Here is a 24699-nt window from a genome sequence, read left to right as displayed (position 1 = left end):
GCCTCACAGGAGTGAAGGAGGGAGGTTGGTCACACCTCACCCAAAACTGGATTCGGTTTGGCATGAAAGGAAATGGATCTTGACATCCTTTGGGAGGGGGGTGGTGAAGGAGAGCACTGGCTGGAGGCAATCTGGCAATGTGGAAGCAGTTCAAGTTCAGAGTTTTTTTGTCAGATGGTTTGCTCATCCTCTCCTCTCAGGTGACCTTTGCTTTTGTCTTTTTGTGGTGGGGGTTATTGTTTTTATCTGAGGAGAAAAAAAGACCCCAGAAGATGAGCCAGGCAGGATCTTTCTATTGGAATGCATATTTATTTATTTATTTTAATCAGAAAATGCATCTTTCTACACTAAGTTTTCTGTGAGGAAAACTGACCTTGATTTAAGTCAGTTATGTCCAAACTGTACTTCAAAGAGCATCATACTCCATAGACAAGATTACAATAGTCCTGGGGAAGTGAGGCAAGAACCAGAGGAGGGGAAGCAACCTGGAGGTAAGTTTCCAGAGGAGAAAGGGCAAACCCAGAGTGTGGATGATTTTTTCCACCTCAAGAATTTCCTATTGTAACCAGTCTTTGTGCTTAGATACGAACCTGACTAAAACATACAATAAGAAGAACTTTACAGAATCACAGAATTTTCTAGGTTGGAAGAGACCTCAAGATTCTATATTTCTAAAAGGAAAAGAGACACAGGCTCCTCAAAACTTACCAAGGACTTGACTATTGCTGATCTGTTTTTTTCCTGCAGGTGTTGAGATTTCATCACACTGGAGGGCAGTGAGGCTCAGCTTCAAGCAGATAAGGTGTTTTGTGTTAGTGGAAAGACAGGTGAGCATGCAAATAAGTGGAAAGTGGGCTTAAGGTAAGTGTCCTTCTTTGAGTAATTCCGTATCAACGTGAAAGTTTTGATACATATTATGGATTTTGAGTGGAAATGGAAGAATGTGGAAAATGCATTAATACATTGTGCATTGCTTTTAGAAACTCCCTCCAGCCCCAGCATTAAAACCTAAGGAGGATTGAAAGCCTCATGCTGTATTTCTTCAGAATGTTTAAAAATGTTAAAGACCCATAGCAGATCTAAATAAATAAATAAACAAAGTATGAGAATTATTTTTTCCTATCCTGCTTCTGTTTTCCCGGAGAAGGTATTTTGTCATTTCAGTTACTTTATGAGTGGGACCTATAATGTAGATAAATATTTACTGCTCTGCTCTTTTATTGGAAGCCAGAGAACTTGAGGGGTTTAGTTCCTCAGGCTCCCAGCAACCTCTCACTTTAAAGGGTGTGAAACATTTTGTCTGTCATCAGGAGTGCATAAAGGAGTTTGTTAACTTGTAGTAAGAGATTTTTGTCAACCTGACGTGTTTAATTTGGCTCCATCATGTAAGTTATGCTAACCATACAGTGTTCAACTAGATAATGCTTACCTGATGTCTGTTCCATGAGTAGAACTCCAAGTACTGAGCAAAGCCAAAGTGGTCGTATAAAGGAAGTTACATTTGCAAGGGAATGATGAAAAATGACAGTTCCCTCTTGAGATCTCAGCAAAGCTTCTCTGCTGGTAACACAAACAGCATGAACCAAGAGAAAACAGGAGAAATATACATATCTGAGCGGAACCCCAAGGGACTGACATTGTATATATGCTGCATAAGGAAAATAGCGGTATCTAGAGATATGGTATCTTCCGCACAGAGGTCTAACTGTAGACTGAATAAAATCTGTGAGAAGTTTCAGGGACCGGCAGCCAGGCCCTGCTGGCCTAGAAGGCATTGGAGATCTGGAACTAGAAGAAACTGGGTTAAACTGTAAATAGGGCCAGATCCTCTAACTCATCAGAGCTCCAATGAATGTGTCAAGTGACCTATTATTGTTAAGGAAGCTGAGAAGAGCTTGTGACTTAGTCTGACCATGATGCGCATATCAGGTGAAAGTCAGTGATGTGAGAACCACATGTTTGATTTGGACCCCGAAAATAACTACTACTTTGTTTTCCACAGAGATCAGAGAGGATCCTGACTTCCTGTCCCCAAAAGACCTGCAAATCAGTTTTTAAAGCTCAAGCAATCCCTGAAAGCATCATTTCAGTTGTATGGTGGGATACAAAAAATGCAAATGCTAGCTGCTTTTTTGTCTAGGTGAAATTAGTGATGTTTCTGTTTCTCAATGATACAACTGCAGAAGAGATGAACAATATGCAAGCTTAGCCTCATCTGAAAGTGACACAAATAACCAGAAGTTTTTCCTTTGTCTGCAGTGGCCTTTTATCTGTACATTTGTACTATATGGCAAATTATATAGAAATTAAATGATTCATACAAATGAATACATAATTAAAAGTTTAGATGGTCTTTGGTACGTTAATAGTTTAAGTGACAATGTAGATTGTGAGCCAGATATTCAACTGCAATGTCAACACTTGAACCATTTGCAAATCTGAAAATATTTGATGAAAGTACTTGTGACTAGCTTTGAATAATTTATAGGTTCATTACCTTCACAGTCTGTCCACAATGTTTCACTTAGAAATAAAGGTGAAATTCATCAAAAATGTTTCTAGCTGCAGATTATTCTTTCAAAAACTTTTAATGAGGCCAGCCACTGTTTAGTACTTTTATTTAATAAACAAAAAAATGTAGGAGCCCTCCGGTGGTCAAAATAAACCTCTCCAGCTAACTCATATTGCCCTTAATGCTAAGCAATTTAGCTGACAAATGCTTTATTCCAGTTAGTATATTAGTTGCAAGGTATTTTAAAGTTTTTTTTTTTTTTTTTATTAACACTTCTGTCATCCTGCAACTATGGCTGAGACAACTGTTTTTGTTTTAGGACTACAGCTAAGACAAGTGAAAATTTCCACATTAAAATCAAGAAAAGCTATCAACACTAAAAACAAATAAATTAAGCAAAAGGCATAGGTAGGAAAGAGAAGCTCCTGAGTTCCCAGTGTTGTGTGCACATTTTACATGAACACAAATTTAGTCTGAAACAAGCAGTGCAAACTCCTGGTGGCTCTCAATAGGCATGTACCTCCCCGTGTAGCGAGGTCTTCCTCTGTTCTTGGAGACCTCATGTGTTTCATGATGCAGAAAACTACAAATAACAGTACTTTGGCATATATTTGATGCCACAGCAAAGGACTGTTTGTGGGGCAATGTGACGGTGAACTGTGTCTCTGATTGAGCTTGTTCTCTGGGAATAAGGACAGTTTTTTGGTAAGTACTTAAGAATACATTTTCACACTTCCTTCTCTATTACTGAGGTGTTTTATAAGCTGTAAAGAGAGAAGAAAAAGAACTCTTGGCTGTAAAAAGAGACTTAGTAAAAATTAGTTTTATACTCACACTAACAAAATGTAGTTACAGCCAGCTTGGTTTCTGAATTCAGAGCTCCCCTACTGAAGGTTTATGGCAAAACCAAAGTAGGGTTAGTAATTGTATTCTCACTGAATTACTTGGTGTAAACCATCATTTTACTTAACATTTGTGGGAAGATGAGAAAAGGAAAGATCATAGCTCATTGTCATTGTTCTCCTGCTCATGCATGACTGTGAGTAAAGGTTGATCCCCCAAGTCATGCAGTCTCTTCTGGTTCTCACTGGCAATGCATGGGCATATGCACCCTCAGTTTTGAAGTTCTTCTTGATTCCTGCCTTTGAACATAACTTTTCTGTTTGATGACCAGCCTCTGGTTTGGGTGTTCCAGGAGTCTCAAAAGACCTAAAGTGGGCTTGCACCCTGGCCTTCCTCTCACTGCCAACAAAACATTTCAGAGTGAAGAGACTGTGGGTTTATAGATCATTCTCAGTGTAGCTGCTCACAAACTAGTTCATGGCCAGAGTCTTGTGTAATTGAATCTTAAGTCTGTGTGTCCTTACATGCAGTGCAGGGTGTCTGCACTAAGAAGGATGCATTGCTAATGTGCACTATGTGTCTGACTTTACCATACTGAAATTACTGTCAAAGATCTTGTTCTTTACAGTAGGGTGGGTCTGGATCTAACATAGCCTTGAGCATCTCTTCATTACCAGGAGATATTTACAAGATGCAGTATACTTCAGAAGGTAAATTACTTTTCATTGCTTCTTTGTTTGCTGGAATAAAATCACAAAGTACCCTCAGGAAAGCTTTATCTACCCCTGAAACGAGGTAGATAAGAATTGCAAAAAGCAATTGGGAATAAAATTATCTGAATCTTCTTTGGCTGAAGACTGCTGGTTGCTCTATGGGTTACCAGATAAGTAGGAAGAAGACACAGCCAAACTCTACTCTTCAAAGTGATACATGCTGCCTAGTTTTCTTCCCCTAAGAGAGTGGGAGGGAGAGACCTAACCAGGATTGTTACATCCATCACTTCTTAAGGTGATAAGGTAGCTATGCTAAAGCCTTCCATGAAAAGACACATTTTTCTTTCAGCAAAAATCTTATCTTCATGTTGAGTAGATCAGCTTTCTGGGGATGTTCAACATCTCATCTTGCAAGCAGGGGGAGGCTCAAATAATTAAACTATAACAGCTAATGAAAATGAACTGCATAAGGTTATTAAACAAAGAGAAATTGGTGGTATCGCTAATACAGCACTCTGAAACCCAACCTAATATTCTTGCCTAACGCAAGCAGCGGGTTGGTGTGGTTTGTTCTAATAAAGTGCTGCTCTTCTTGCTAAACGAATACCTTACCTTATTGGTGTCTGGCATTAAAGAAGGCAGAATGCCTCTGCATGTCTAAGACAAATTTTGCCCAAAGTATTGCTGTTTTCGCAAACCAGACAGAAGTCTATGCTGTCACGGTGTTAACCAGCTGCTCTTTCCTTGGACAAAATCGGAAGACTGAGTGGTGGATAAAGGACACTGATGCTAAAGAAGTAAAAAAAAAAAAAAAGTCAGAATCTGGAAGCACATGGATAAGAACAGGTTCTCCCTATCTCTATCACTACCCTGTGCCTGTCCTGCATACTGGACATGCTCCACACACATCTGGAGATGCTCTGATGACAGTACGTGTAGGCTTTCAGCTGGGGACTACAGACCTCAGAGCTGCACCAAGCTAGCTGCACCGCTAGCTGTTAAACTGTGCTCTTCAAGGAATGATAGAGCCATTATATTTCTTAATTGCTTAGTGTTTTCATTTTGTTTTGCTGAAGTTTTGTAATGAGTATGACCACAGAAAGAACATTTAGCTCTTTAACAGAAGAATAAGTTGTTGTAGGGATGGGGACAGATATAAGAGCATGACATCTTCCTCAGGGTAATATGTATCTTTTAATGTGAACCTGTTCAAATTACTCTGTTCCATCTGACTGCTTAGTAGGGACTGTCTAGATAGGAAATGTGATCCTGTTTGTCACAGAGTCTGTCAATGTGTGAATGGAACGGCTAAATTGATTTACAGTGTATTAGCACAGCTACTCCTGGACAAGCGAGGCTAGAGTTACAGAACAATTAGTGTGAAGACATCAAGGGTATTTTATTTATGAAAAGTCTGCTCATGTTCTGTAATTGGGCCAATCCAACCACAGTTATTTATGAGCTGCAGTTAGCAAAAAATATTCTCAAGAAGTTAATTACAGTAAGCAGTGACCAAGGAAATCCTGATCCAAAATGTTTTGCAGCTAAAACAATATTTACAGATATTTTCACTTAAGAATTTTTTAGATCCTCCCTACTTCTTCCACAGGACATGGTCAGAAAGCATGTGCAGAGGAAATGGCACTCTTCAGACCAGATGCAGAAGCTGAACATGTGCATAGTCTTAGCCCATCAAAATTCGGAAAGTAGAATGAATAGGCTTGAAGTCCCAGGATGACTCAGGATGTTTTAAGTCAGCCTATGCTCCTTTGCTTTGCTGTGGAGCAGGGAGGTGTACATGTACAGTGGCGAAGCATATTACTTCCAGCAAACATGCTGCTTGTGTTATCTCAGTCTTTACAGATAAATCTTTACACCTGCCTGATTCTTTGGCAAGTTTTGTCTGAATGAAAATGAAGCAGTCAACTGTGACCTGAACATTAGCTTTTCTATGGTGCCCCAGCAGCAGATCAAGATGCAGATTATCATTTTGTTCCCCTGAGACTCCTTAAGAGTTCTAAAATTCAGAAAAAAAGCATCATCACTTCCTTGCATTTTTACCTGATCAAAATGGCTCATTTATACAGCTTATTTTGCAGATGATGCCGTTTGCTGCTGTTAATGTATGCAGTATTTTAATAATAATAATAATAATAACAACAACAATGATAATAATAATTTCAGGGTTTTTTTTGTTTGTTTTGTTTTGTTTGTTTTGTTTTTTAGATGATTCAGAATCACCAAGTAAGCCTAGGTATCTGTCCTCAATGGACTCTATTTTAAAGAGGTAAAGACACTTTCTCTCACTATCAGTTTATTTAAAGGCAAAAGGATTATGTGTAGGAGCCAAGACCCTCAACTGTAATATTTTTGGTAGCTTTGGCAGCAGCACCACAAAACATGCAGTGAAAGCAGATGAAAATAAAGGAAAGAAACCCAATGGAAGCAAGGAAGCAGTGGAAGCAAGTGATATTACCTACAGGTCTTGTGTTTTGGTTTGGAGGGTGTCATTATCGCATGCTTGGCTTAGGTTTGAACCTGAAATTTGTTGGTAGCTTGGGTCCCATCTATCCGGCAACTCCCCACAGCCAGGTTGTTGTGTCCCATAGCTTGGATTTTAAGGTTCTGCAAGATGGAGAGGCTAAGGTTAGCCTTTCTGAGCAGCTCAGCCCCTGTCATTATAGATGAAGCAACAGTGAAGTCACAAAAAAATTATCCCAAGTGATGGAAACCAGCAGGAACATCTTCTGAACTCAGCTTTCCACCACGCTGGAGGAAACACCCCCCACTGCAAACTCAGGCAGATTGCCTTGAAGTGGCTTGTACATCCCCGTTGGCCTTTGCACCTGCTAGGGACAGAAGCACTCATGGAGCCATGCACTCAGGCAACACGCAGTTGGTCTTTGTTCTTGGGGAGGCACAGGGCAGAGGGCAGGACATTTGCTGTGGCATGAGGCAAATTTGCACTGTGGCCATCACCTTTGTTAGAGTAACTCTCACATGCAAAAAATTGGAAGAGGAAGCATCCAAATGATTTTTTTTTTGTTGTTGCAGTTACTTTTCTCTTTCACAGAACATCATCAACAGCAACAATAAGCCTCTTAAGAGGTCTTTTAAGTGTTATATTTTTTATTTATCTAAAGATTCCATTGATCTATAACTCTTCTAACATTTATTTTCAAGTATTTCTTCAGATACGTTTTCTTGGAATAAAATGGAAAATCAAAACAATTATGGTAAAATAAGGGGTTGGTGACTTATACTGCTAATCTTGTTAATATTTAGGATCTGATAAAAATCTCTTGGCCCTTCTTTAGTTTCATTTATAGTAACATTTTCTGACAGGTTTGCATGAAACTGAATCCAAGCTGAAGAACTGAGACCCTTGCATTACTGGGCAATTGTCTAAGACTCGGGATGGTACAGGTAAGCTGAGGATTGTTTCCTTAAAGCCTTCTTAAATTTTATATATTGTGTTTACATTCTCATTAAAGTGCACCAGCCTGTATATATAATAATAAATGCTATGATTCCCTCGATAAACTGCTGGTTTATCCCCCACTTTCTAGTCCCTTTTCTTATCTGATCTCAGCTCATGCATGTTTTTTTTTTTTTTCTCTCTGATGTCTCACTTTGTCTTCATTACACATCTCAGGGCTTGTTGGTCTCAAATAGCACTTGCTTTTGAAGGTCTGATTGCTTGATTTTTGGACCTAAACGCTCTTGGCTGCTTTATAATTCAATGATTGTTTCTTTCTCCAATATTACATGAATTTGTGTACATTCTTTCTCTGGCTTTAACTATAGTGATGTATTTATACAGATAAGACAGTATTTCATAAACACTATAATGGGAAAAATGGGATGAAAATATGAAATACTATATGTGGATGTATGTGTTTGTGCATATATTCACAATTTCCAAATCTATCAAAAATGTTTAAAAGTTACTGAGTAGAAGTTTTATTTTTCTGTCAGAGAGAGTAAAACACATGAATGCCTACTGATTTGAATGCTCATATAACCATGTTATTACTATTGTTGAAAATCCTGAAAAAAAACCTAAAGACCTAGTATAAAGAACATCTGGAAACTTTACTAAGCTGTCAGGCATGTCAATTACTTTCAACAGCTTCTTGTCCTAGCATTTTTTGTGTGGGCAATTTCCCATAGAAATATGAATGAGAAGTGCTTATACATGGTGATAGTGGGCAGGATTTGTTTGATGCAGAGGAGGGTAGTGATTTGATAATTCTGGTTGAGCGTCACTTCCTACATCAAGTAAATGTGGGAAAACAATGTCAGTCGTGTTCAGAGATGGATAAATAGAGGCCAGGTACTGTTGGTGCTTGGAAGACAGGAAGCAATGGCATCAGAGAGAAAAAATAGTCAAGAGTGGTAAAGTCACTTTGAGATTGATGACACAAACCTTGAACTTGATACAGAAAGAAAGATGTGACAAAAGGATAAATAGATGATCCTAGTCACGGAAGGGCTCATATACAAACTTTCTTGCCCTGGCCTTACTGATGTGTAAGACAATGTAAGTTGGTGCAACTTCAGAGTCAAGGGACTTGAAACAAAATAGCTTACCTCTCCTGTCCTTCACTTTCTGAGAGCCTCTTACATGTAAATCATGCCAATATACTCTCTCATGAGCACAAACAGGGCAGATGCAATGTTGATTTAAGAAAGCTCCCCTGAGTCTAGAAACATCTAACATACTTTAAAGAGATCTATTTGTTCCTTACTCATTCCTTTAACTAGTCCAAAGTGTCCAACAATTTTCCTCTTCAATTCTCAACCATGCATTTACATCTTTGCTGAGCAACTTAATATAATTTTTATACTGAAAATATTTCCACAACTGTCAAGCTGCATGCACCATTTCTGAATACACTGGAACTGCTGAGCAAATGGGAGCAGAATTCAGACTCTTAGGCAAATATCTGAAGCTTAATTTTTGTCCTGATCTAGTGCAGGTTACTGTGAATCTGATTATACTAACACTGAATTGCAGGAATAGTAGCTCTGAAAATACATGTTAGCATTGCAGGTCCATGGTCACTGTCTGCTATTGTGTTCCAGTTCTTTATGTGGAGACTGACAATGCAATTGTAAGACTATGTGGATATAGTTTTCGTTGTGATTAAACAAACTCTTGCTGGATCTTTTTGACATTCAGCTGTTGCTGAAGATGTTAAAGCAAAAGTAAATGTACTAATCATTGGTAACAAAGCAGCCTAATCCATGCTGACCTACAATTTGTTTAGGATCTTTTGGAGCAACAGAGAGATTAAAGTATATAAAAAAGAAGAGGTAAACAGTGGGTCAGAGATTAGAAGTGAAAAAGGAAAAGGCTGGCTTCCCCCAGACCACACACTGATAGTGGACCTTTGGTCAGCGATTGTTAGAAAATGTTTCATGTTTCATTTTCCCCTAGAACCTTAGAAACAGAAGGTTTGATTGGCACTTGTCATGGCTGATAGAGAGATGAAGATGCTTTGGTAAAAAGGAGAGGGAGGCAGCCGTGTCAAAAGCAAAAGTAGTCAAAGGATGATTCCTCCTTTCTGTGTTTTTGTCTCTTTCTAAATTATTCAAATCTGGGTGGCATCTGAGGATAACTGGCATTTTGACACAGCTTAAAGGATTGTCTCACTAACTCTATTGAACTAAGGCTGCCATCCTTTTAAAAAAAAATTATAAAGAGGCAGATCTTCTATAATCTGATATGTATACAAACTAAAGGCAGCTTGATGCAGGCATCTTAAATATTTTGGAAGGGGGGGAGGCAATTTTATTCATTTGGTGACCGATTGTCTTCTGCATCCATCTGCAAGAATGCTACTTATTGGTTTAAAAAACCCTTTATTTGATGTTCTTTAGAATATCCATAGTTGCTTGCAATGCATCTGGTGGTTACAAATCCAAGTCAGGCCAGCTGGATTAGAATCAACAAATGTAGGGAATTTTCTTGGTCGAAAGAAGGTACCTCCCCAATGGGGAATCTCATCTATTGATGGTCCTCCTGATTATGGATTTTTCTTTTAGGGGCAATTTTCTTTCTTTCTTTCTTTTCAGAAAGGGACCGTGTCCCCCCTTAGTGCTTTGTCTGAACCGTGCTGGCTGGTGTAAATGGGCTCCCCAGGGTTAGGAGCTCCTCTGTCATTCTAAGCTGCCATTTTACGCTTTGGTGTCCTCTTCACTTATCCATAACCAAAGCCAAATCCTGCTCACTTTATTCACAGGAATCATCCCACTGAAATAAATAATTGCATAAATTTAGCAGGATTAGATGTCCAGTGGCATTCTGCGCTTAACGTATTAAAATAACTCAGTAAAGCCCATGCTTCCCACACTGTTACAACCATCATAACTAACTGTAGTTAACAGGAAAAATATCATCTTGGTCCCTGTATTGATGAATTTTCTTTGAACTCGAGCAAGGCAACTGTAGGCCTTCATTGTCTGCCTCATTTTTTTAATTCCGAATGAAGAGAGTCTTCACTTTTCTGAATAGGCCAGCTGCATTAGGCAGAGTCCTTACACATGGGGTATCTAGGTGGTTTCAGAGGTCCTTCATCTCCACACAGCAAAGGTTGTCAAGATAAAGGTTTCCTAATGGACAGATTAAAGTGACTTTGTCAAATAAAAGTATTTGTTTAGCCAGAGCTTTTAATAATAAAAGCCTGAACGCTAGACAGATTTGGCTGATTTTTTAATGGTTTTTCTGAGGAAGCCAAATTAGCCCAGAAGATGACTCTTCCAGAATTTTATGAAAAGGGCATGAATATTCATTATTCCAATAAGACAGACCAAGGTATTTTTGCAAGGTTACTGAGTAAAAAACTGAAATGAGAGTACTCCCAACACTGACAACTGGAGGTAAGCACGATTTTACTTAACAACAGAACTAGGAATAACTGATGCTTTGAACTGTGAAATTGTGTCTTAACTGTTCACCTGGGAAGGGACAAAAGAGATGCACACCTAGTCTCTCTCTCTATTTTTATTTTTTTTTCTGATTTGGCATGGTTCTTGCTATTCATGCATTTAATTATGATTTATCTTTTGTTTTCAAGTGTTGGAAGAACCAGTTGAAGGTCCACTTGAAGAAAAAGATAGCTTTTGCACAGGAGGTGGAACTTCTGAACTCTGCAAAAGGCTTGCATGAGATTCTTCCTGTAGGCTAAGGTAGACTTCTCAGCCCTGATCACAGAAATCCCTAGGAAACAGAGCAACAACAGGAAGAAAAGGAGGAAGAATCACATTTTTTTTTTTTTATTTTTATTTGAAATGCAAAGAGATCAGAGCTGCCTTGGCAAGGTACTGAAAATATGGCCATCTCCAGTTTCTGAAATTGTGAGTTTTTATGTCTAAGTTTGTATTAAATGCATTCTAGAGATCAAATATGAGGAGGGTAGCTGCACCATTTTTTTCTGCAACCTACACTAGAAACAAACTCCTGCCCTCACCATTTTCTATTATGTTGACATACTTCAGGCTTGACTATGATTATCAAATAACTCTTTAATCAGCAGGAATACACTTCTGAAGATTATGTTCTCTGTAAAGTGGTATCTTTCACCATAGTAGAAGAAAGGCAGGGGGTCTATTTTCAAAACTATATATTACACTCAAATTCTGAGCAAGCTTTCCTTTTACACAAATGAACCAACTCGTGTGTATGAAATAATTGGATTGTCATGTGCAATTGCCCAGAAGAAATGCTAAATCTGCACCTATGACATAGATGAAAGCTACAATATTTTGCATGTGCAGTGTAAACTGCTCTGCTATATAATCCTGACCCAGAATGTTTTGAAATGTGCTGCTTCATCTGGTTAGAAACAAAACCCGTCCTTGTTGGTGTCTGTGGTGGTTTTACCGTGCTGGGCAGCTAAACCCCACAACCGCTCTCTCACTCCCCCTCCTTTAGATGAGGAGGGGGAGAAATAAAGCAAAGAACAACTCACGGGTTGAGATAAGGATAATTTAATTAAAGGGAAATAATTATAATAATTAAATAAAGACTACCATGAACTAAACAAATTAACTAAGGGGAAATAAAAGGGAAAGGGGAAAAAAGGGAGGAAAACAAACAAACAAAATAAATGAAAGCTATATGGAAGTGCAGAGGAAAGAAATTACTCTCTACTTCCCACAAATGAGCGATGATTGACCACGTTCTTGAAGCAAGGCCTCAACGCACGCAGCCGTTGTTCGAGAGGACCGACGTCTTCTCAACGAGAGCCCACCCCTCCCCTCTTCTTCCTGTTTCCACCTTTTGTTGCTGAGTGTGACACCACATGGTATGGAATATCCCTTTGATTGGTTTAGGTCAGCTGCCCTAGTGATGTTTCTCTCCTCACTTTTTTGCCCACCCCCTAGGAGGGTTAGAGAAAGGCCCAATGCTGTGCCACTGCTGCTCAGCAGTAGACACAACACTGGTGTGATAACACTGCTGTTCCAGCTACAAGTACAGAGTACGGCACTGTATGGGCTGCTGCCGGGAAAGTTAACATTCCAGCCAGACCCAGTACAGTGTCACAGTGTGATTAGCAATCAAGGTTTACATACTGTAATGCAAAAGTCTTTACAATCTTCAAGGTTAGGTCCCAAATTTAAATTAGACATCAACAAATAAAGCAAAAAGATGAACCACCAGAATATCTTAAACCAGAATTATTTGTCCAGATTGCTGAAATCACTGTCCTTAAAGTGACGACTGTATGATCTGTATTTTCCTCAAACTGTGAAATTAGGTTCCTTTTATGGACCCATCACGGTAGTATTGAGCCATTAGATACATCATACCACACTTGTCAGCCAGCCTTCCCTGTTCATCGGGACTGTAAAGCATATTAAGCAGACAATAATAGTACCCTTCAGGATGATTAGGTTGTCACGTTTCCCAGCCGAATACAGTATGTTGCTCCTACATCCTTCAGGCAGCAGAGGGCTTCTTCAAAACTCAAGTCCCCTGTGTACCACTTGCAGAGGATGGTGCCAGGGACATTTCTTCTTCCTCTGCTTTAGAGTTTCCTTCCCTATGTGTGGTACCTATGAAAGTCAGCACAGATGCCAGGTCTTCAGCCAGCCACGCTCCATCCCTGTGGTGCCAGTTCCTGGAAAGAGGCTGAAATGTGCTGGCAGGCTGCAGAGTCACAATGCACAGTGAAAAGAGAGTTGTTCAAACAATGTCTAATGGACTTAATCCCCACTTCCTGCCCTTTCAGGATAACAACCCAGTTTCAAAGGCAATGCAAACTAATACACAACTCCTAGGAAGAGTTTGACAAAGTTAAAACATCCATCAGACTGGAACTGGTGGCAAATAAAAGTCTCTCAAGAGGCTAGAAAGGTGAAAGACACATTTCTTTTGTGAGTGTTTCAATCTACCCAGCGACCTGCAGCCTGGCCATGGCCAGACGTGAAAAATGCAGCCTGCCCAGAACGGTCCCTGCCCGCCTGGCCTCAGCAGTCTGATTTCCTCGCTCCCTGTGCCAAGGCCTGGGTGGCTCGGGAGCTGTTTTGGTGCCATGCAGGGAAAATAGCAACTGGGGCTTGTAGGATGTTAAAGTTAGCTTAAGAGAGGCTAAACTCGTATCTAGCTGTGTTTCCTTTTTAAGCTCATTAGGTGCTTTAATGGCCAATTTCAGGTGTATTGGCCTTACGTTTACCTCTTCCTGTAGCTGCTCCCTTTGCTTGGCTGTATCTGTAGAGAACAAAGATCAACTCCTAACCCCCTAACTCCCTCTGCTTCTCAAGAAACTTCCTCCCAGTGATGATGTGTTATTACTGTCCTTAGGCCTCCTACTGTGTCAGAAGTGCCATGGCTGTGGTGCAAAGTCATGATCAGTGTTGATAGCTCAACTTCATACCTTCCAGATCTGTTCTAGGTGAGTGTTGATCATCTGGCCACTCTTTTTCCTGCATCAGGCCTTGTCTGTCCTCTTTCAGGTGACATTAAGCCCGCATAGGGGCATTAGTATGGCACAACTCCTTGCTTTACGTCTCTGTCTCCTTTGACAGACATGCAGCTGCATGTTGATGCCTGGTTTGGATCCCATTTGCAGGTCTGGGGATCTGCTACAGCATGTTCTGCTGTTAATGATCATAGCGTTGTCATGTAAGTCTTTCGGGGTGTCAGCTTCAAAACTACCACAGGGATACGTGTATGTGCAAATGAGCCATGGGGTTTCTTGCCCCATTGTCTGTCTTGTGTGATCTGCTGGCACTCCTCATCTGGGCTGGGGCATCCTCCTCCTCCGAATCACTGCTGACAGCTCCTAACAGCACAAACAGCGGCCTTGCCACCACTTTTCCCATCCATGCCTGCTGTCGGCAAGATTCACTCTGAAAATGTCAACAAAGCAAATTATATGCTATCATACAATCATGCTACAATCATTTCTGCAGAAAATGTGCCTTTAATAAGTGCATTGTAAGAAGTTCCCTTCTCTTTTGTGCTTAGCATAATGAACCTTCAGGCAGCATTTTAAAGAAAGCATAGCAGTCACTAAGCTCCTATTTCTGTGTTTATTTATCCAGCAATTTACATTAAGCGACAAGCATAATTAGCTTTTCTGGGTAAACACTAAGCAAACTGGTAGTATTTTAAAAACATAATAGGGCACCCTGCAGTGGTTATCTTTTTCTAGCACTTTATTCAGAAAAGATATTCCCAGATGCCACATATTCACCCTGTCTGGCGTGACCCAATGGCTGCTGTCTTAGGGCTGAGCCTTGTCTGCAAGCTAACAGCTACCCTCAGGAGTCATTGCAAAGCATGGACTTTATGGAGCACAGGATTTAAAGGTTTGCTGCTGGATAGTTTGGCCAAATTAATGCTTTCTAACAGTTTCATCAAATGCAGCAACTAGGCGTAGAGTCAGTGGCATACTTCCCTCCATTGACCACAGAGGGAGCCTGATCCGTCCTAATTTAGGCTACTTACTAATGCTGCTTTATAAGAAGTGTCTTCCTTCTGCAGGCCGCAAAACAAAACAAAACAAAACAAAACAAAACAAAACAAAACAAAACAAAAAAACTCTTCCAAAGCCCTCTGGGCTAGCCTCCTAGGAGCTGTTAGCCCCGCTCTGGCAGAGATGCCAGTTAGAGCCACATACCCTCCCTGGCAGAAAAACAGCATGAACTTCAGGGCTTTGCAGACTTGTAACAAGACTACAGCAGTTCCTTTCACCAGATGAATAGCAAGGGGAAGGAGAAACTGTATTTATGCATCAGGCCTTTCCTCTTTCACACCTCCATAGTGAACATTTGGATGTTGCTTATTTTTGGAACAAACAAAATGCAGCAAACACCATCTGCTTCTGACAAAATGAGCAACACTCACTAAAACTGAAACAACAATGTGCATTAAAATATCTCAGAAGGAACAACAGGCCACATAAAAATATAATAAAAGATGAGGTTTTGTTTAATGCCAAAAATACAGATAGAAAGAAATGTTTAAGTGTTAAATCTAAAATAGAGCTGTACCTAACCGGATCCTAGAATAAACCAAAAAATGACTTTGATTTTTTTTTTTCCCATGTAAAGTCAAAGTCAGAAATTTACTAAGTGCTTATTAATCTTTTTCCATCACAAGGCATCTGGGACACCACACAGAAGTTACAACGGCAGTTTGAGCACATCTTCACTTCTGCGCTGTCATGAGTCTGTTTTTCCCTTACACAGAACTGTAGGCAGTTCAACGTGAGCAGCAAATTCCACGTTGTCTTCTCAGATATTTTCATTTGCTCAGCTTTGTCTTTCTGGAAATGATGCATAGCAGTGGATGTCCAGTCCCTAGTGAAGTGTTCCATAAATGAAGACCTTTGGATTAGCTTTCTGGCTTCATTCTGGAAGTGATGGGTGCTTCAGGATGCTTCTCAGAGTATGTCTGATGTGTCACTCAGTGTCATAAAGAGAGACTCTTCAGTGCTTGTATACTGAAAAGAGCATCACTCTACATTGTGTGGAGTGGCTTTTCTCTGGCCTCTTCTCAAGTGGAGTAAAAAGATGGGATTGTACTGCTTTTCATGTTGTTGGCATTCATATCACTTCAAAGATAAGTTAACACTGCCCATTTCCAAGGGCTTCCTGTGTGAAAATGTGTCTTCACCTGGGCAGTCACACACACAACAGGCCTTTAATGTGTACTCAGACTATTCTAGGTCTCTGTACATGTTGGACCACCCAGACAACAAGCTGCTCGCACAGGTTCTTTTTCAGAAAGATGTTGGCAAATTTGTAATGATGTCTACAAATTTTCTACATCACCCAAATGGAGAAAAGGGTATGGGCCTCATGTTGAGAACAAGAGGAAGCCCAGGCCATGGAGTCTAGGATCTTGGGGAAGGAGACAGCCACAGCAGGAACATGTTCATGAGAGATGGTAGGATATCATCAACGTGGGTAGAGGTGACCTGGCCACGTTGTAGGCATTTTAGACAATTTGGGCAGCTTCAAGTGGAAAAAATATTGAGGGGGGATGAAAAATGCAATAAGAGAGAGGTGTCATCCTGGTGGCACTGCCTTCCATACCAGCTGAGTACTGGCAGGGCACTTAGAGTGGAGCTTGAGTCTTTTCAGTGTACATGGTCAGGAAATCAGGCCTTAAGAGTATCTCCAGTGAGTTTGTTTCTAGCTAGAAGTAATGTAACAAAAATCTAGGCCTCATTCATATTCTGTTATTTATTCATGTGAAGTTGTAGTAGAACTGTTGGCCATGTTATTGAGCTGGAAGTTCATGTCCACCTGACTATTTATGATGACCCAAGGATCTTTGTATTAGGAAGTCTTCATATCTGGTCACTTCAAAGTATGTATTACTTTCCTGTGTTCAGCTAGCTAAACTATCCAGATTACTCTGGATCAGCAACAAAGCTGCTTAATCATTTATCATCCTCCTGAGCAACTGGCCCTCTTTGGTCTTCATTAGTGACAAGTTTTTCTTCTGCATCAAAGATGTTAAATAGAGGTGGGCCAAGATAAAACTTAATAAATGTTCTTCATTTGTAATTACATTTTTAGACCTGTCAGCCAGTTTTAAAGCCACTGAATAAGTGCCATGATACTTTTGTGTCATTCTGGTTTCTTAATCAAAATTTCATATGATATGGAGTGAAATATGTGGTTGAAGTCCTAAGTCTATTACCTATATCAACCAAACCAGTAATCTTATCCAAAAAAGAAATCAAGTTAGTTTGACAAGATCTATTTTCATAGACCTGTGTTGACTGGCATTAATTATATTTCCCTCCTTCCATTCTTTATTAATCAAATCCCTTATCAGCTGCTGTACTGTTTTGCCTGGATTTGATGTCAAGCTGACAGGTCTATAATTACCTGGGTCGTGCCATTTACCCTTTTTAAACAGTGGCACAATATTATCTTTCCTTTTAGCTCTGGTGCTTCCTCAGTGTTTGGTTAGTGAGGAGCCTAAGAAATGCTCTAATTTCTGTCAAAATTCTTTGAAACAATTTTCTGGGTTGGATGATGTCTAACTTTTGTGTCTGCTTTTTAATTCCCCTGTAAGCTATTATTGCAGTGAAGGGCACTTCATGATCATCCTATGATTTCATTACATCAGTGAGTTCAGTGTAGTGGTTTGTTTTTCTTCTTTTAATTACACCAAAGGGATATATATTGAGCACTTCTGAGTTTTCTTTATTGCTATTATTGGCGTTTATATCCTTTCTTCTAAGTGTCAGTACACTTATGCCATCTTTAGGATTTCTTTTGTTTCTGATATAATTTAAAATTTATAATTTAAAATTTTCATTGTGTTGATTTAACTCAAAGTATTTAGTGAGCTTTAGGGAAGCAGACTTCCAAAACTACTCACTGTTTGATTAAAGACCTCAGCCCCATTCAAGTGAGCACAACATTTCCCAGGTCCTTTGAAGTACACCTAGATGTTGCCACCATGCCATCATTGTGTGACTCACCCAAAAAAGCCTGGTCAGTCGGGTCTTCAGAGGCTTAGCATATGCTGGCTTTGAGCATTCTTTCCTGGGGGAAAATGTGGTAGTGCTGTTGGGGAAATGATCTATACTACTTACTAACTGACTCAGGGACCAAATAGGTCTTTCCCTGGAAACCCTGTAGGATACCCTTTAGAAATGCATTGATGATCACTTCAGAAAGGAAAAAAAAAAAAAAAAAAAAAGAGTAAAGAAGAGAGGGGTGAGTATGCAATAAAGGGGATGGAGGAAATTCTCAAATATTAAAGACAGGCAAAAAAATATTTTATTGTCTCAGTGGTATGGGTGGACAATATGGGAAAGCCCAGCATAAATCTCTGCTCATGTTCCTCCCATTTTGTTGAGGAATGCTTTGTTGTTGCTATGTTTAAACATTGAAGATGTCTTTTTGGGAAGGAGAGGAGAAGGAAGACAATTGTTTTGTGTGGAGTTCAATTGTTTTTTAGACACGCTCCTGCTTTAGATTACCATTTCATGGTACACTGCACATAAGAAAGCAACCTGTGTCCTTTAAGGGAAAGTGTATGGGGGTGGGCAGGGTGCTGGCATCGGGGAAGGGGAGGGAACCGGCAAGCGCTCAGTATGTAATCAGATAAAGCGAGCTGTTTGGTATTAGTGTGTTAGCATTGTCCGAGCTCCTAGCATCTTCAATGGGCCAAAGCGCTCTCTTCATTTGTCACCCCAGCGCACCTTTTGTGTGAATAATTTCCCATTGGTATTACCCAGAGCTTGGAGTCGATAGCTGACTAGCCTCTTTGCTTGTACTATTATTTCCAGCAAGCTTCATACATCTGCAATAAATCCAGGAGGATTTGCAAGTGGGCTGAGGAAGTATGAGTGACAGAATGAGCTGATAAGGGCTGAGTCCCACAGAAACAAAAGGCTTCCCATTTTGTCCTGACAAGACAGGCACTGCCTTGGAATTGATTTGATTTGATCAAGTTTTTGCCAGCTGACCCCAGAAGTTCATGCAAGTGAAGAATTAAGCCCCCAAGCACTCTCATGCTCTCTAGTAATCCTTCACATCAGTGCCAGAGATGAGAATATCTGTTATGAGTTGGATTGTCTGTTTGTTTTCATGAAGTAGGATCACCAATGTACTGAGAGGCTTTTTCTGCTGATACTTTGTTGATGCAAAGAAACTGCAAAGTGTCCAATGATCCACAGCTCTTTGAATAGAGGATTTTGGAAGAAAACTTCATTGCAAAGCCAGATAACAAGCTTTGATACTACAGAGTTTTAATACACTCTGAAAAGTTAAGACCTAATGACGTAAAGCATAATAACTGTCTGTAAATCCTAATTCTTATGCTTATGCCTAACCAGGAAAGCATGACACAGAAGCAGCATAAATTGGAAAGTCTGCCTGACCTTATATAGAGCCAGGTGATGTTAAAAAACAGTGGAAAATCTTTAGGAGGATGTAAAAGGTGACTACTTCTGACTACTTCTGCTTTGTCAAAAGTGAAGATGAACTTGACTTACTGACTTACACAACGTATGGCAGGAAAGCATGACTATATTGGGCTTCTGGGCCAGCAAAGCAAAAGCAGGTGTCAGAAAGATACACCTTTCTGAAAAGAGTGGGGATTTGAGAGAAATGGATTTTTAAGAACAGACGTCATTAGTTGAGCACATTATGGGTGTATATAGGCCTTCATTTTCTCGTTCAGATATATTCCACTTTACTGAGAAGCTTCTCTTACCTGTGTACTCTTTATCTAATAGGTTGCTTTTACTCATTTCTGCTCAGGGAGGTTGAATTCAGTGATACATGGCATAATTTTTTCAGTCTTGGCCATTGCTGTTACAGGGAGAGCTCTAGGGACTGCAGACTAGCTGTCCCTTGCTGTTATTGTGGCAGTCCCACCCTTATTTACAGCGAATAGGTAACATTTGCATAACCTAGGGAGAGGTATCCAAAATATAAGGATATCTACGTTTATGTGTATGTGTACAAGAGAAAAAAGTGGGAGAAGTGAAGAGAAACTAGTTTCAGACCAAAGTCTGAATCTTGAATTTATAAGATATATTTCTTTTTAAGTGGGAATAAAGTGAGTTATTTACAATGCCTCTTGGATGCCACACCTGGGAGTTACAGGAGTGTCTGTTGGGGCAGCCTGTAAAAGGAGGTGCCCTTTGGACCCCTTTACCCTAGAAAAAAGGTCTTCTATTTCATATGAAACAGCGTTGCTTTGTACATCAACTTGCTTTTATATCTGTAGCATGGAGGTACAGACTTAACAGACTGTTGAATTTATTCTATACTTTTATCTAGCAGTGATGATGTGTTAAATCTACTGCACTGCATACAGATCATGGCAAACATTGAAAACCTGTGCAAGTGTTGAAAAACCCTATTTAGAAAACATTTCTCTTTGAATGAATTGTCGTGATATTGCATGGTGATATTTCAGAATTATAGCTGAGAACTTGAAGGTTTGCATTCTCAGCCCTGATGTTAGATTGACCAAGTCCAAACATAAGGTAAAGCAAAGCCAGAGAGTACATATTTCTTCTTCACCTCCTTTTAAGTGGTAAAGTTTTAGCATTTAATTGATCCCCTTGTTATTCTTTTCCTTGTAGTTTTCTTTCAATCTGTTCTCATGAACATATTGAAATTTTTGAATTGAAATGATTGTCCAGTCAACAGCATTACTTAATTTCCTGAAGATCCTAATCCAGCTTTCCTGAAAAGAAAAGCATCATAGACACAGTTGCCGATTATTCCATTATCTCTATTGACAGCCTGGTGTAGTTTGATGTCCTTCAAAGCTCTGATACAGATAATCTATTGGGAGAACATTGTCTCCAGTTAAAGCACGATGCTGAAGACCTGTGATTTTCTGAGTCTACTAACCACTGTGTTTGCTGGCTTTGGAAATGTTATTTAATCTCCCAATTTCCCTATCTGTAAAAGGGGAATAATGTGTTGCTCAAGAAAGGTTAAGAGGGTTAATCCATTGATGTTCATAAAATGTTACAAGATCTTCTTTATGTTTTAAGAACATGCAGCACATGCAATTACAAACTAAGTGGAAGTTATAGAGGTAGGTAGGGACAGAGGTTGCACTGACTAACTGTTACAGCTGCCTTTTTTTTTTTTTTTAAATAAATTATTATTGTTTTGAAATATTTTGAAATGCCAAAGCTAAAATTGCCACTACAGTCTCATTTTTATCCTCCTTGCATCATGAGGTGGCCTTTCAGAGGCACAGTAGTATTTTAAGTTCCTAGCCTTTGAATACTTGACTTTTCAGTTTAAATACTATGTTAATTGAAGAAATTTACTGTATGAGATTTTTAGTTTACAAAAGCAAAGTACCCCACCTTCTCCTCCTCAGGAAGGGGACCTGCTGCCAACACTGATGTGGCCTGTGAGCTCTGCGTAGCCATGAGGTCCCAGTGCAAGTCTCTCCCAGGAGCTCAGTCTGTGTGTGTCCTGCATCCTCTTGTATTTCCCTGACATCTTGCTTGCCCTTTCCCTGACTGCCCTTGCTCATACTGACCTGTGGGCCCTTTCCCTCTTCAAGCTTATGCCTGTTTTGTTGGACATATCCTGTGTACCCAATGAAGCATGCAGGAGGAGTGCAGGAAGCAGTTACACAGGTGCGAATGTGTGGATGGAGCAAATATTACAGGTGGAATGGAGCTTGATAACAAAGGAACAAAGACTGATTTTCCCATTCTCCATGACAGTAATGTGTCTTATTCTTCCTCTTAAGTGCCATTTTGAAGTAGGATCTTAACATATACTAGAATAGAAAAGTGTTCCAATATGGGCCACTGCTTTTTTTTTTTTTTTTTTCCCTTTATGGGATTAAATTTTAGTTGGCAATCCTCTCCGAAATACTTGTTTAGAATGATTTCTGCTTTCAGTAAAAATAGTCTATTGATTCCTCAGCATTAGGGAAAAGTATTCTACTTGTACCTAAGAAAGTAATAGCCTTTCAATTATGTTGCTGCAAAGCTAAGATATTTCAAAGATACACTTTGGAGTCCAGACACAGCATTTGCACAAAGTGACTGACTAGTCCAGTGTGAGAGATGCACTCTCTCACAGTGCCATAAAGCTGGCCAGTTCATCACACGGAATGTTTCAGCACAGACGTGCTCAGTACAAATCTGTTTTGAGTTTGGCAGCTAATTTTTCTTAGGTTTTCCTCACCTCTATGCAAGCTGAATAGTGATGGCGAGAGGGCCTGAACACGACTTTGGCTGTAGTCACTTCTGTCACCAGGACTCTCTGATAAAGATGGGAAGTGGAAAACAAGGCCTGATGGGTGGCAGGGCACAAGAGCGTACCTGGCTGTGAAGTACTGAGTGACAGCGGGACAGATATGGCAGACCCACATTTGGGTCTGCAGAGCCCAAAGCAGCCTTTTAGGGGTATCTATTATAAGAAATACAAAGCACATGGGGCCCAGTTTCCCCTAACCTCAGTCTCCATGACTCCTACTGGGGGCACTGCAAGCAAGCTTATATTGAAAGCTACGGAGCTGTTTTTAAACGGTTCTTTACGGAGGAGAATAATTAATTAAACAGGTGGTTCCATGAGCGGCGCTACTAATGATGGCTGCTTTCCAGGGTCTCTCTCTCGTGTGGATTTCGGGGCTGTAACAAAGGTTGAGCTCATGCTGGGGCCTTTCCCTCAATGAGGGAATTAATAGGGCCTCCCTCCCTCCCTCTTCTCTGCTGCCTATTTTCATGAAACTTGTAGGTACTTAATTCCTGTCAAACCTCTATGCCTCCGTCGCACTCGGTCAAAATTGATCGGTGATTTTGAAACTTCCTGGGGATGGGAGGGGAACAAACAAAGAGACAGAAACAGATGTATGAGGAGACTGGCTGAAGAAAGCCCATTCCCTAAAGTCAAAATTACTGCCCAAAATTGGAATGGCAAATGGCACTCTTTATTTGTCCCTTTGGCCACACAGGACACCAGAGGGAAATATAGTAAGTAAGTGGAGATCTGTGCTACTGGTGATGCTGATCATATGTTTTCGGTGCCTATATTTTAAAAAGATTTCACCCTTTGAAGGGGAAAACAAGAATTATCAAAATTTCTTTAAGGATTGTAGAAAAAGTCTGACAGAAATACTGACAGAGCTCCACTTAATTAATTTTGAGTATGAACTTCACTAGAGAGTGTAAGTAATTTTACAAGGAGCAAAGACCAGATGCTGAAGAGTACTGTAACATTACAAAGACTGCTGTTGTTGAGACTAAACACAAGTTCAAGTGACATATAAGCCAAACGTTGATTTCAGAAATATGCATCATACATCTATATGGGATTCTCCATGTTCTGACAGGTTCAAATCAACACAGGACATTCTTCCAGAGAACTCTGCTCTTGCTAGGTACAGCTAATTGGATTAATTATACAGGGATATGTGACATCCTTTGGACTTCTTTATGAGTAAATGATGTAGGAGCCTAATCTAGCCTTAAAAGTTGATTAAATAAGAACTAAAGCTTGCCTGGTTGTAAAGGAGAGCAATGTCTGTCCTCTTTCCACCCCCAAAATTGTTACGGAGCTATTTTGTTAGCAACTCAGTTGGAAGTGAGGTGGCAATGTTATGAAATACTTAGGAAGAAGAAATGTCAAGATTTTATTAAGAGCAAACATGACACATTTTCTTTTATGGTTTGATATTTTCCAGAATCACCAGATGGCGCCAATGCAGATAATCCTATAAGTGATATTTCACAGAGGATTGGAACATCTATGTCTTCCAAACTGATCTCAGTGAGCAAACAAAAGAGGGCAACTTCTGCAAATTTCTTGTAGGAAGCATAGGTGTTAGATCCTGGGGCAGTGCTCAGTACTGAGTGTGGTGCAACACTTTTCCAGAAGCTAGGCTACTAGTGCAGTTGGTCTTTTTGACTTAAATCCTTCATAGATGCTGCCAATAAGAGAGATACGTGTAAAACTAATTTTGTCAGAAATTAGTTTTATCATTCCTTTAAGTATCATAGTTTAGTTTGGAATTCAGAAGTACATCATGCAATAACAACAGATCTCGGAGCATCTGTTGATTTGTACTCAAAATAGAACCCTCTGTTGCTGTTTTGCCATGGAAAACCAAGATATTTTTGTTGTTGTCGTTGTTGTTGTTGTTGTTGTTATTGTACAGATTTGGTTCATCTGGAGCATACAGGATAAGAAGCAATGGCATCTAGGCTTCTTTTTTTGTCCTTTTGTACTGCTTAGGACACAGCTATAAGCAAACAATGAGCCTTCCCCCCCAAGAGGAACCTTTATTGCACATGCCCCAAAACACAACCTGAAGACAAATGTGCTCTTTTAAAAAGAAGTGGGAGATTTATGTTGCGAGCTTGTTTAGATACCAGTCAGAATACCACATTGCTACAACACTGCAAAACACTCCTTTTGTCTTTACAGTAAAGTAATGTTACTGATAATAATGATGATAATTCATAAGTTTTTCCAGGCCCCTTTTGCAGACTATTATGTGTTTCCCAGTTCTCAGTCTAAATGAGCAGGAAATTAGAAGACCTGAATCCCAATGGTTGTTACCCATCAGGTCCTGAGTTGGCCACTTCATTCCCTTGAAGTGAAAATAGAGTCTCTTCCAACTGAAGATGGGAAGGATGATGAAATGATAGAAAC

At 39.9% G+C, this 24699-nt stretch overlaps 1 protein-coding gene across 1 annotated transcript in view; it reads left to right on the top strand.

Annotated features, from left to right (window-relative positions):
• Positions 1-24699, top strand: part of LOC311443188 (uncharacterized protein) — a 289234-nt gene that overhangs the window by 194649 nt on the left and 69886 nt on the right. The window contains exons 7-12 of the mRNA XM_084533165.1: positions 748-4065; positions 6295-6355; positions 7414-7494; positions 11151-11262; positions 13880-13970; positions 23729-23814. Coding sequence (XP_084389291.1) covers positions 23794-23814 — 21 coding nt within the window. The 5' untranslated portion in view covers positions 748-4065; positions 6295-6355; positions 7414-7494; ... (1 more) ...; positions 13880-13970; positions 23729-23793. The remainder of the gene's footprint in view (positions 1-747; positions 4066-6294; positions 6356-7413; positions 7495-11150; positions 11263-13879; positions 13971-23728; positions 23815-24699) is intronic.

Source organism: Aythya ferina, assembly GCF_964211825.1.
Source record: "Aythya ferina genome assembly, chromosome: 1".
In the NCBI taxonomy this organism is placed as follows: Eukaryota; Metazoa; Chordata; class Aves; order Anseriformes; family Anatidae; genus Aythya; species Aythya ferina.
The sequence above is the reverse complement of the archived record's forward strand: the minus strand, read 5'-3'. Positions and strand labels throughout refer to the sequence as shown.